This window comes from Copidosoma floridanum, unplaced genomic scaffold (genome assembly GCF_036245765.1).
Source record: "Copidosoma floridanum isolate Cflo_tuat_1 unplaced genomic scaffold, Cflo_Japanese_pri ptg000022l, whole genome shotgun sequence".
NCBI classification, from domain to species: domain Eukaryota; kingdom Metazoa; phylum Arthropoda; class Insecta; order Hymenoptera; family Encyrtidae; genus Copidosoma; species Copidosoma floridanum.
The window spans coordinates 3,649,245-3,662,804 of record NW_028321899.1 but is presented as its reverse complement, the minus strand read 5'-3'; the positions used below and the strand labels follow the sequence as shown (position 1 = coordinate 3,662,804).

At 37.1% G+C, this 13,560-nt stretch overlaps 1 protein-coding gene across 1 annotated transcript in view; it reads left to right on the top strand.

The window, feature by feature from the left end:
- Art4 (arginine methyltransferase 4) overlaps positions 1-13,560 on the top strand; it is a 335,354-nt gene that overhangs the window by 30,246 nt on the left and 291,548 nt on the right. Inside the window, exon 2 of the mRNA XM_023392423.2 lies at positions 12,541-12,807. Coding sequence (XP_023248191.2) covers positions 12,541-12,807 — 267 coding nt within the window. The remainder of the gene's footprint in view (positions 1-12,540; positions 12,808-13,560) is intronic.

Here is a 13,560-nt window from a genome sequence, read left to right as displayed (position 1 = left end):
AATGGTAGTACTGGAATGAAAGTGTAGAGATTTGCCTATAATAAAATGAAAAAATTTATATAGTAGCATGATTTATGAAAGAAGCAAGCAACAGCAGGACTCGCAGTTTAGTCTTTTATTTATTTTTTTAAAGAAAAGCGCTAGCAAGTGAGTGCGTCAGGTTATGGGGTATATATAGGCTCCTTGAACTCTTGTTTTCTTAGTGTTCGGATTAGAAAAGGCCTTTCAGGGATAATGGTTATTTTTCACCTTTGAGGAGGTCCGGTTGGCTACTGACTGGTGGAGAGCGTCTCACGCATGATTTTAACTATCAAATTCAATTGTATTTACATGAGTAGTTTATTTCACTCATGAGTGCGTCGCCCCCGCTCGTCTGCCTTAAGCCTACGCGGGGCTACCTACCTTCGCGACTCGAGCCGATCGGTCTACTCCTCGCTTGGTTGTCTCGCGGATAGCAAGTAGCCGCTTCTTCATAGCTACTAAATGGCACGCACGCGAATTGTTTCTTTCGTTGTATTGCAAAGGACTCTCTGCATAGTTCCTTATTTTGGCTTTTAATTTCTTTGCTGGATCGCCTCTTCTGCTGAATGGCTTGTAAGTCAAAATTTTGCTTGCTTCTCTTTATGTTACTTCGTTAAAGACTAATAGTTTTTTTTTGTCCTTTACCTTATCTCAAAGTAACATTGAAATCTTTGTTCGCTATTAGTTAGAGAAATATTTCGAGATATACGGCGTAAATCTATCAAACTAGATTTACTGGCATACTGACATTTTTTTGTTCAGATAAATTTTCTTTGTAACCAGATATTTCTTTTACCATTAGATGGTTTCCTTTTTTTTATTTGGCTTACTCTACTGTTATTGTAAATAAAAGAAACACACAAGAACATTAAACGTAAAATCTTGGAAGAGTTGATTTGATTATTCCACCTAGAAAATCAGTCCTCTAAATCGGCAAAGAAAATCCTCATAAGTTTTTCACAATTCCACAGAAAAACTTAACGAAACAATAATTTGTCATCATAAACGAATCGAAATTTAATTTATGGCTCGAATTTCAATTGAGTCATAAAGAATTCGACACGGACAAACAATCATTTTGGTAGCAGAGCATAAGGTTACCGTTTTAGAGGACAACTTCGTCGATGAAAATTAAGCCAAGTTCAAGGCCAAGCACGTGACGATATCAGATCACGCCAGAGCTAGTGTTGTCATACACGAAAGAAAAGTGACGCATCGCCAAGCGAGGAGAATCTCCGGCACTTTCTTCATGCTGTATTGGCCAGCTGATTGAGTGACTCCCTCTCCTCCTGGCTGCCTCTTCGTCTTCTTTCCTGCGAACTCGGTCGTAGCGGGCCATATTTTTTGGCTATATCGCGCGACCGAGTGAGTGGGAGCAGAGGCGCAGCTCAGCGAGATGAGTCAAGGCCATGTTGTTATTTTTAAAACATTGCTCGAATTTTTACCTGTTAGAAGTCGTAATCTAATAAGCCCACTAGGTATATTGGTGTAATGTTAACTGGTTTTTACCTATGTCAATATGAGCACTTTAATGGGACGCTCAACATATCAATAGTTCGCTTCTTTTAAGTCGGTTGGTATCGTTTAATTGATATTATTTTTTTGCGAAATTCATCATAGATAAAATTCTTGTGACACAGAATAAATTAATTCCATGTATACTGAATTTTTATGTAAATTCAACGGATAAAGTCGCAACGGCAACTCAAACGCGATCGCATTTCGAAGCTCGATTAGAAATCCATTGAAGCTTACTGGAAGCGATTTACCCATCGACATGAAGTTCTAATAGAATACGAGGAACAATGAATGGAAGACGAGTATTTTAAAGCAGATCGTTACATGCTAGTTGAAGCAGAATGTATCAGTGCTAAATCTCGAATTCGCGATAGAATCGCCTTTATAAATGCAGCATCTTCGCCGAGTCAAAACCCATTGCCGGCTTCCACTGTAAATAATTTTATTGCGGCAGAGTCTCATGTTTCGTTTCCTAGTCTTGCTCTCCCTACCTTTTTCGGTAAACACAGTGATTAGGAGAGTTTTAAGCAGCGCTTTACTTCTCTCATCATAGATAAGGCTTCAATTCCCAGAGTCGCGAAGCTTCAGCACTTGATGAATGTTGTTCAGGGTCAGGCTGCGCAGCGCCTTTCGGGACTCGATATAACTGACGCAAATTTTGAAGTAGCGTGGGAAAAATTGGTTCGCAGATACGATAACTCTCGAATTCGGTTGTTTAATACTCTTGAAAATTTAATTCAGTGACCTCAAGTTAAAATGCGAAATGTACAAGATCTCAACGATTCAATCGACCAAGCTGAGGAAGCGGTTCGCTTACTACGAGAATTAAATTGTCCAGTCGATCACTACGACAACTGGATTGTTTATTGCATAGTGCGCAAACTTGATATCAGTTCTTGCGAGATTTGGGAAATATCGCAAGAGAAAGCTGTTGGATTTTCTAAATACACTGATTTAATTTAATTTTTGGATTGACGTATTTGATTGCTTGAACAAGCTCGCACGACAGTTGATTTTCGCGATGGTCAGAGCAAAAATACGGCTAATATTAATTCGCACAACAATCAGTCCCATCGCGTATCAGCTAATAACACGCAAGTTATTGACTCTTTAGGCTCAAAGCAGGTCCCAGTATGCGATTTATGCCAATCTAGCCACTGGCTACATCGTTGTTATAAATTTATCGGTATGTCAAAAGCTAAAAGACTTGAGTTCTGTAAGAAGGAAAAATTACGCTAAAATTGCTTGCAAAAATCTCATTTTGCTGATAAATGCCCTTCTAATTTGCAATGTTTTACCTGTCAAAGAAAACACCATACAAAGTTGCACATTGATAAAGATAATTCAAAGGGAAATCCAAATCCTCCATCGAATGCGTCTCAGCAGAACGAGAATCCTAGTAACGGTGCAGGATCGTTACATAATTAAAATAACGATTTGACTACAGTAAACTCGCACAGCACTTCAGTGGGATCAGAAAATTTAAAAGCTACAGCTTGAATTTTGACTTTAACTATTGAAAGGCACCCACTTACAATTCGTGCTTTTATAGACTCGGCTTCGGAGCGAAGTTTTACAACTCAACGCGTAGCTTTGCAACTGAAGTCTAATTTTAAACGCACGTCACTATCGATAGTCGGCATCGGCGCTGAATCGATGGCAAAAGCTAGCATGGAGATAAACTGTGTGGTAAAATCAAAGGAAGATCCTAAGTTTTCTCTTAGCATTTCGGCAGTAGTTCTAAACGAACTTACGCGCTTTTTACCCCAGAATACAGTGAATTTGAGAGATTGGGCTCATATTAAGACCCTGCCACTTGCAGACTCTCAATTGGCTTCCCCGGCCAAAGTCGATTGCGTATTAGGAGCAGACGCTTACCCTGAATTGATCTTAAGTGGCCTGATTAAGGGAGCAGTTGGAACGCCCGTTGCGCAAAATTCGGTTTTCGGCTGGCTATTGACGGGCCCTATTTTGTCGGCTGCTAACTCGTTTAGCGAGAAAGAGGTGCGTGTTTTTCACACATTTACTGAACCGCCGCTATCGGTGCTTGTCAGTAAGTTGTGGAAGCTTGAGGATATCCGTCGTGAATCCTACCTTACACAAGAGGAAGAATTTTGCCTTATTTGTACATACTCATTCGCGGGATGATGAGGGTAGATTTATTGTTCGTTTGCCCTTTTCGAAAAGGCCATTGCTAGGCGAATCAGAAGTCGCTGCTAAGGCCTGTCTTTTATCTTCTGAAAGATTTTTCACACGAAATACTCAGCTTTTTGAAGCATATTCGAATTTTATGCAAGAGTATATAGACCTCAAGCACATAGAGCTCGTTCCCAAAGCTCAGTTTTTTCGCCCTTGTACATAGTTACCCCATCATGCCGTTGTTTGAGCGGAAAAGCCTAGTAAAACAAGAATTGTTTTCAATGCTTAGTAAAAAACTTTAAATGGTCAGTCCCTTAACGATATCTTACTTCCTGGGCCGAAACTCCAAGCCGACATATCTGTCGTGTTAACAAATTCGCGTTTTTACAAATTTTCTTGTATTACAGATGTTGAAAAGATGTTTTGACAGATTCTAGTGCATCGAAAGGATGCAGACTGGCAGAGAGTGTTGTGGCGCAGAGACTTTGATCAACCGATACAAGATTATAGATGTATCACGATAACCTACGGCACAGCAGCTGCCCCTTTTCTTGCACTTCGTGTGATGAAGCAACTTGCTGAAGATGGAGCTCACCAGTTTCCTGAGGCTGCTGCTATACTACAACGCCAACTATATGTAGGTGATATATTTATTGAAGCTGACTCGATGGAGGAAATTCTGCAGCGCCGAGATCGAGTAATCAAGCTGTTATCGTCTGCCAAAATGGTTTTAGGAAAATTGGCCGCAAACAAAGCTGCAATAGTTCAAGGTTTGAAGTCAGTAACTCCTGATGAGGTAAAAGTTAAACTCGACGAGGTGATATCAACTTTGGGCCTTAAATGGGTGCCAAAGTTTGATTGTTTTATTTTTGAAATCGCTTCGGCTCATCAGTCAATTATTATTACAAAGCGCTCGATTTTTTCTGAAATTGCCAGATTATTTGATCCGCTGGGCTGGCTGGCTCCAACATTGAACACGGCAAAAATTATATTACAGGACCTTTGGCTTGATAACTTAGGTTGGGACACACCAGTCTCGAAAACCTTGGAGCAACGCTGGGTGCAACTCCACGATTGAATTATACGCCATTTTATCTATTCGCATTCCCAGGTGGCTTAGCTTTGCAGAGAAGGATGTTTGGCATCTACACGGCTTTGCTGATGCTTCCAAGAGAGCCTACGCTGCATCCATCTATGCGGTCTCGCCAGGGTGCTCCTCTTCGCTACTCATTGCCAAATCGAAGCTGACTCCAATCAAGGTTCAAACTGTACCGAGGCTGGAACTCTGCGAAGCTACGCTGCTTGTCCGCTTAATCTGTCATTTAGTAAGAAATTCAAGGCATTTACCATCTAGCATCAACTGCTGGTCGGACTCTAAAGTGGTTTTAGAGTGGCTCAAGAGTCATCCTTTCAAGTGGCAGACCTTCGTAGCCAACCGCACCAGTGAAATTCAGACTTCACTACCAGAAGCACGCTAGAGGCATGTTCGTTCTGCGGATAATGCAGCAGACTGTGCAACAAGAGGTGTTTCTCCAGTTTACTTGGCTTCATTCTCTCAATGGTGGCTCGGTCCCTCTTGGTGAAAGGAAGCTGGGTCGGAGTGGCCACCACCTGATTCGCTGGAGCAAACTGTCTATGCACACGTCGCTACTGAGGAAAGGGACGTGGCTAAAAACCCTCAAACATCTAAACTTGAATGTCTCCTTTTTTTGCAGAAATTTTCAAGCTTCAGCAAGATTATCAAAATCTTGGCATATTGTTTTCGTTGGAAATTGCGCTCAGTTCAAGATTCATTGAAGAAAAGGTCGTATACTTTGACTTATAAAGAATGTAGCTTGGCCTGCGTCGTTTTAGAGCCTGTTTTAGAGCCATACAATTGCATCATTTTATCATTGAGAAAAAATTATTGCTGTCTGGAAAGCCGATCCATGAGCGCAGTCCATTGGCCAGGCTGAGTCCATTCATAGACGACTGCGGCTTAATTCGTGTGGAAGGTTGACTTCACCATTCGCTGCTGCCTTACAATAGAAGGCATCCAATCGTATTGCCTGGTAACTGCTCGATAGTCAAGAGGATGGTCGAAAAACACGCATCGAGACACACTGCATGGAGGCGTGCAACTCATGCTTTCTCACCTCTATCGTACTTTTTGGATTACGCGCGGCTTGCATGTTGCTACAGGAGTGCATCAACGCTGCATCACGTGTTCTTGACACAAGGCAAAGGGTCTTAAACAGAAAATGGCCCCTTTTCCAGCCGCTCGAATAACACTAAGGCCACCGTTCTCTATAGTAGGCTTAGACTACGCTGGACCAATTCCAGTTTTATTCTCAAAAGGACGAGGAGCGAAGTCCACTAAAGGCTATGTCGCTATATTTATTTGTTTAGTCGTTCGTGCTATCCTTATTTAAGCAAAGTTCTGCGTATGCCAACAGCGTAACCGAGAGCTTGGCAGCTTAAGGCACTAAGTGGTCGTTTATCCCACCACGAGCACCCCACTTTGGTGGCCTATGGGAGGCTGCAGTACAAAGCTTTAAATACCATTTCAAGCGCCTTATCAGTGATTCCACGCTAACCTTCGAAAAGCTTTCAACCCTGGCGTCTTGAATTGAGGCCTGTCTCAATTCACGGCCACTCTGCCCACTTAGCAACAATGCTGAAGATGTGGTTACTCTTACACCTGCACACTTCTTGGTTGGCTCTGCTCTCCTCTCGTACCCAGAGCCTTACGACAAACATGCTCAACCCAAGTGTTTAACCAGCAAATGGAGGCTTCTTCGCAACCTTCGCGATTTGTTTTGGGCTCGTTGGAGGAACGAGGTTTTACACCATCTGCAACAACGAAATAAGTGGCTCGACCCTCAGCCAAACCTGCAGCTTGGCGATTTGGTCATATTAAATGACGAGCTCACGCCACCAACTAAATGGCCACTCGGGCGCATTACTGAAGTTCATCCTGGCTCTGATGAACTGGTCCGAGTCGTCTTAATCAAAACTGCCACCTCAACCTTTACTCGACCAATCGTCAAGTTGATCAGACTCAATACTGATGCTGAGCAATCTCAACGTCAGGATCAAGAAGACGTCCATTTAGACTCTTAATTTTTTTTTGCGAAACAATTTTGATATTTAATTACTTTCAACTTGCTTAGCCTTTTCGTTTTGTTTCGCTTAAATCTTTTCGTTCGATTGGCTTAAATTAATTTGTTATTGTAGTTTGAATTTCTAACTATATTTCGTTAATTTTATTATTATAATTTTACTTTATTTTGTTACATAAGCTTTAATACAATAATCTATTGCTTGTTGCGAAAATATTGAGAGCGATCGGCTCTATTAAGTATGAATTGAATTAATATTGTTTAAAATAATCGGCGTGAGTTATTAGTTTTTTTTTGTGTGTTTTGAATTTTATTGTTGACGCTGTGTTGCGTCAAAGTGGGCAGTATGTTCAGATTAGAAGAGGCCTTTCAGGGATAATGGTTATTTTTCACCTTTGAGGAGGTCCGGTTGACTACTGACTGGTGGGGAGAGGTACACGCATGATTTTAACTATCAAATTTAATTGTATTTACATGAGTAGTTTATTTCACTTATGAGTGCGTCGCCCCCGCTCGTCTGCCTTAAGCCTACGCGGGGCTACCGGCCTTCGCGACTCGAGCTGATCGGTCTACTCCTCGCTTGGTTGTCTCGTGGATAGCAAGTAGCCGCTTCTTCGTAGCTACTAAATGGCACGCACGCGAATTGTTTCTTTCGTTGTATTGCAAAGGACTCTCTGCATAGTTCCTTATTTTGGCTTTTGATTTTTTTGCTGAATCACCTCTTCTGCTGAACGACTTGTAAGTCAAAATTTTGCTTGCTTCTCTTTATGTTACTTCGTTAAAGACCAATAGTTTTTTTGTCTTTTACCTTATCTCAAAGTAACATTGAAATCTTTGTTCGCTATTAGTTAGAGAAATATTTTGAGAAATACGGCGTAAATGTATCAAACTGGATATACTGGCATACTGACATTTTTTTGTTCAGATAAATTTTCTTTGTAACCAGATATTTTTTTTACCATTAGATGGCTTCATTTTTTTTATTTTGCTTACTCTACTGTTGTTGGTAATAAAAAAAACACACATGAACATTAAACATAAAGTCTTGGAAGAGTTGATTTGATTATTCCACCTAGAAAATCAGTCCTCTAAATCGGCAAAGAAAATCCACATAAGTTTTTTACAATTCCACAGAAAAACTTAACAAAATAATAATTTGTCGGCAAAAACGAATCGAAATTCAATTTATGGCTTGAATTTTAATTGAGTCATAAAGAATTTGACACGGACAATCAAACAATTAGTAATGTAACAATTACGCTGGCAGTAAGGGCGTCAGGTAATAGGAGATTAGCTACTCAGAATTTAATTTTATTAATAAATATAATGTGCTGGCAGTAATCGCGTTGGGTTGTAGGGGATTTTGCTGATTGGGATTTTATTCTATTAATTTAATAACAGCGCTGTTGAGTAGTTGAACTGGGTTATGAGAGATCATGTACTTGGGTTGACGTTTTTGGGCTGGGACTTCAAGTTTTAGGTGTCTGAACGAAGTGTAAGGGCTTATCCAATCAATGACCTCCTTTGCAAAAGTTCGCGCGAGTTCTTAGTTTGATATCGGGACACTGTGTTGGACCTAGGTTAAAGAGCACATTAAACGTACGGAGAATCCTTACAAACAGTTCTTAATATGAAAAGAAACTTTGACGAACCATATACCCCTTAATTTTATCTTACCATAGGAGAAACACAATAGTTTGAATGATAGCACATTTTGACCCTGCCATTTAGTGTAATAGAGCACATTTATATTTTGAATGTGCTTTAGTAATCAAGACAGTTTATAATTCCGCTGGGATTGATTTTAATATCGTGTTATATGATATCACCATTACGTACTCCAGGGTATGGACTTGTTTCTGCAGTGGTTTATCTTAAAAATTGATTTTTATAAAAAATTATACTTCTTAAACTAAAGCAGAGTTCTTAGATGGGATCCATTTTCTACTGAGCCTAAATTTTTTAAAATTAATATTAGGTTTCGCAGGCAATCTTGGGCTGTCTTGTGGTTGGTTGCTATAGTCCAATGTTCACAATTATATTTTTAGAAGAGTTGGAGAAAAAAATACTTAGGTTAGTTTTTTTATAGGTTATTTTCTATAATCGAAATGTTTATAATGAATTACTAGTTTTTGGAAACATATGGTGCATTTTACTTAACTGGTAAGGTTCAGTGTAATGGTGCCCTTCTGAATGAGTCATAGAATTTAGATTTTCCATTGTATATTCGATTGACATAAAAAGTGTTTGCTGACAGAAAAAATTCTTGACTTCCTTATACACTGGGCTATTTCTATTAAGACAGTCATAGTGATAAATTTAGTGGCTGAATGTCTTATGCTATACGAATTTCAGTTTCAGGCCAATAATCTTGAAATCATCAAAAACTTATTAAAAGTCAATGACTGTCTAACTTTTTTTGTAATACATACAGTGAAATCAAGACCCTCCACGATTAATACTGGACCTTATTTAGCCATATTTTTTAAAAGGTACTTAATACAGATGAACCTCTGGAGACCTTACCTTTTTATCCATCACTTTTTTATATGCTCAGAAATATTATTTTTGTAAAAAATTTTTAATCAACAAATTTTTTTTTTTTAACAAGTTAGGTAAAGAAAAACTTCGTAAGGATATGATACCTAGGGTGGTTTATGAAGTCATCCGAAGTAATGGAGATGCAAATTATACAGGACACACCTTACGTTTATTAAAGACTAGATTAGACGAGCATATACGTGATATTATTAAAAACGACAAAAAATATGTGCTTGCCAAACATTACAGAAGTACATCCTATATTGAGTTTATTAATTGTATCCATGAAAAAAGCAACATTCGCTTAGATAATCATTATATTTAACACCTTTTCAAGTAGTTACTTCTGATGAAATGCTGAACTCTTTTTTCCATTAGACCCATTCCGTTAGACCCATTTTAGATACCCTCGTTTTTTTCCGTTCTGTTTCATCACTCTTTATTTGTTACAACCTTTTAGTTTAATTAGAATTATAGTTTATGTAGGATTATAGTAATGTGTTGATGTTTTCATTGTACATGCACATTGTGATATGGCTCGATGAAACGTCAAACTTGCAAAATAAATGTGCTCCATCTCACCACGTTTGCAGTGTCTAAATGTGTTATTTTACAGCTTACTGTATTTTTCCTGAAATAAGATAAAGTGGAAGAACTTATGCTTCATCAGAATTTCCTTGATTATTGTTCCTTTTTTAAGCCCTTGACCTTAGTTCATTCGCTCAATTTCAAATCAGTTTCTATGTCACCGTATCTTGATCATTCATATATGAACTTTTGTTATATGCATCGTTAAAAAAATTTTTTTTTCTCAATCGTTCAACAATTATGGCGTTGCCATTTTTAATTTTATGTTAAACTTTACGAAAAAGCTTAAACTGGTTTTCAGCTCAAACGGCATTATAAAAGTGTTTCTAGGTTTGGATTCTCTTATTTATGTTCTTAAAATCCGTACAGATTCTGCTACATTTGTTTATTTAGTGGGTTCGAGTCTCGTAGAAAATTTTCAAGATTTTTTTCTCGGTTTTTTTCGATAGGATGAGTACCCAGGGTGCTGAAATACTACTAATTCGGTTTTTAAAACAAATAGGTTATTTTTCTGTTAATGTCTGGACATGCAGAGGAGCTTCCTTTTCGAAGAAAAGCCATCACCTGGCTCGCTTATCAGGTAAATTTACTGTTGGGCTATAAAAAAATTGGTGCAGCGAGTTAGATAGTTTATTGAAAAAGATCCTTCCGTTAAAACTTGATAATACCCTCTCGACTCTAAGCATTTAACCAGGTATTACTAATACTTTCCAAGGTATGCGTTTGACTAATGTAATAGTAAATCTATTAAGAAGTAACAAACTTAAACAAATGTAAGAGTCTTGAACAGGCTAGGAGCATGAACGAATCTCTGCCTGAAATCACCAAAATGACTGAACTTGAAGAGAAAAAGAAGGTGCTTTCAATACCAGCGTTATTGGCATAACACTAGAAGACATTAGGAAAGAACACTACAACTAGCTCTAATGCTTCAGAACGTGGTAGTTTTCCTCCTGATCAGTTCGGTGCTACAACAGCAGGCCAAAGAATATCATTCTGAGGTATTTAGGCAGTCTTATTTGTTGGGAACTTGAGTCAAGGGAGAGTTTAGCTCACCAATCATTTTTGAGGGCCATCCAACGTTGAACTACCTTGACCATAAATATATTATAGCTTAACAAAAATGATAAAAAAAGCCCACGTGGGTCATAAAAGTTGTTAACAATGTCTAGAGCCTCAAAAGGGCAAATTGGAAGGAAAACTTCAAATGTATACAATTGTAAGCGTCAAGAAACTGACTCAAAACATTCATCGAGATTGGAATAGCAGCGTCAACATTGGTGAATAAATAAATCATTAAGTGATAGAACAGCTTTTCATTATAACTTTGACATTGAAAACTCAAATTTTCAACAATTCAAATAGGTGGAATAATATGTATTTGTGTTCATTGTGGCGCTAAAAAATAGAGAGATGAGGCTCCAGGACTTTGTTGCTCTGGTAGTAAAGTTTTTTCACAGCAAACAATTTTTAGATCATTTATTTTTCATCAGGTTGTAATGACTAACCTTATATTGTATGTTATAATGTGAGAAAGTATCTACACGGCTTTTTTTTAGGCGACAACCAACAACTATTGTAGGCATGAAGAAAGCTCTGTAATTTTCAACATCATTATATTTTTTTACCTTTTTACATCATACTATTCGAACAAAACTGCATAGATTCCAAACAATAATTTTTTTAATTCAAAGTTTTTATTCCAAGAAGTGACAAGAATACATGCGAAATTTGAAACTGAAAACGTTTTACGTGACGTGTCAACACACTAAGGCTCTCCAGTCAGTGAAGCTCAGGCGAAGCTGAGACGGGTAGGCTGTTAGTATTTCATATCTTTGTTTTAGTTAACTGTTTTAAAAGTAAGCTCTTATTTCATACTAATATGCAGATTTCTACCCCTGTCATCGGTCAAATTACCTATCCATTTTGTTCGAATAAGAAAATGCTATAAGTAGCATGTGTGAGAATAGCGTTAATATTCTTCCCTATAAGTCTATGATAAATGTTAACTAGCGTTAAGGGTAAAACTCATTATCAAAATGTTTTTTAGCCAAGGTATGATTTTTATTGCGCCTCCTGCATGCCTGATAACTTATACCAATCACTAGAAACAACGAAGTATTACATAAGTTAAACAGTGCTAAAAATTATTCTTTTTATACATAATCAAGTATGGTGGATCGTAAGAATCTCTGAATTGGATCATAAGATCCATTTTATCTTTTGTATTTATTGTGTTAAAAATTTTCCAGTGTCCTGTTATTACAGTGGTTTACTCACTATTTTCGAGCTTACACTGCAAGCGTAGGTGTTTCAAATTACCAGTTTGTTTTGGTAGTTGCTTTCTTATCGAGAAATGCTTATGAGATAAAACCTAAAATCCAATTCGACACATTTTTATCGATTCATATACAGAAATAATTACTGTTGAATGCTATAATGATCATGATATTCTTTCACTCTTATTTAATTCCAAATCATAATCAGACATACGTATGAAAGTAGTTGAAGATACGTATTTTTTTAAGTGAGCCTGAAGATGTTTGTCAAAACAGTTCCTTAATTTTTGATACTAGAATCATCAATCAATAAATTTGTCAGTTTTGGAATTCATATTACTTCATATTTTCAGGTGGTCGAATGTTTCCTACCAGAGGTGATTTACATATTGCTCCATTTACAGACGAAAACCTTTATATGGAACAATTTAATAAATCTAATTTTTGGTACCAGACGTGCTTTCATGGAGTAGATTTATCAGCTCTTAGAATTCATGCCATCAAAGAATATTTTAGACAGCCAATTGTGGATACTTTTGATATTCGTATTTGTATAGCTAAATCTGTTCGTCACATTATTGACTTTCAAACAGCAAACGAAACTGACTTGCACAATATTGGTAAGAATAATTAAAAATAATAATTACTTTAACCTCGTATGAAGAACATTATTTTTATCCCTGTATTTTTTAGATGCCTTTTTTCCAAAAACTATTGATTTATTTATGATGTATACTTCAAATTGCAGTACCATGTCACCCTCTATGTCATGTATTACACCTAATACCTTTTTTTGGTCAATTGATTGATTGATCAGTTAATTTTATCTCAATAGGTACCTTACAAAAATGTTATTTAGACTTCCCCCAAGCGGTCACTTAGAATATTTTCTTGTATGAATGAATGAATAATGCGACTACTCATGCAAGATCTTATAAAAAACTTCTTGAGCTGCTAGTGTATACATTTTTTAACAGCTCGTTGACTTTACTGCAATAGATTTTTTTCTTGAAAATTTTATAACTGCATGACAAATTAATGTTTAAAAACAAGAAAAAAGAGGTTAGCGTAAAAATGCGTTTAACTTAATTTATTAAAATTTTTACCTAACTACCCTCACAGTTTTTCATCGTATGAAATTCTATCGTACATGATTTTTTAAGACTGTACAAAAAACAATTTATATTGCTATTTTTTAATTAATTGAAATATTAGTGTTACAGCCAATATTATAAGCCAGTATTAGGGTGATGGATTTATTCTATTATTGTATCTATAAGAGTGGGCTTATAAAAAGTAGAATTTTCTTCTTAATCTGATTGATTTTATTAATTAAAGTGGATTAAATCAATTATTACAATACAGAATAATAT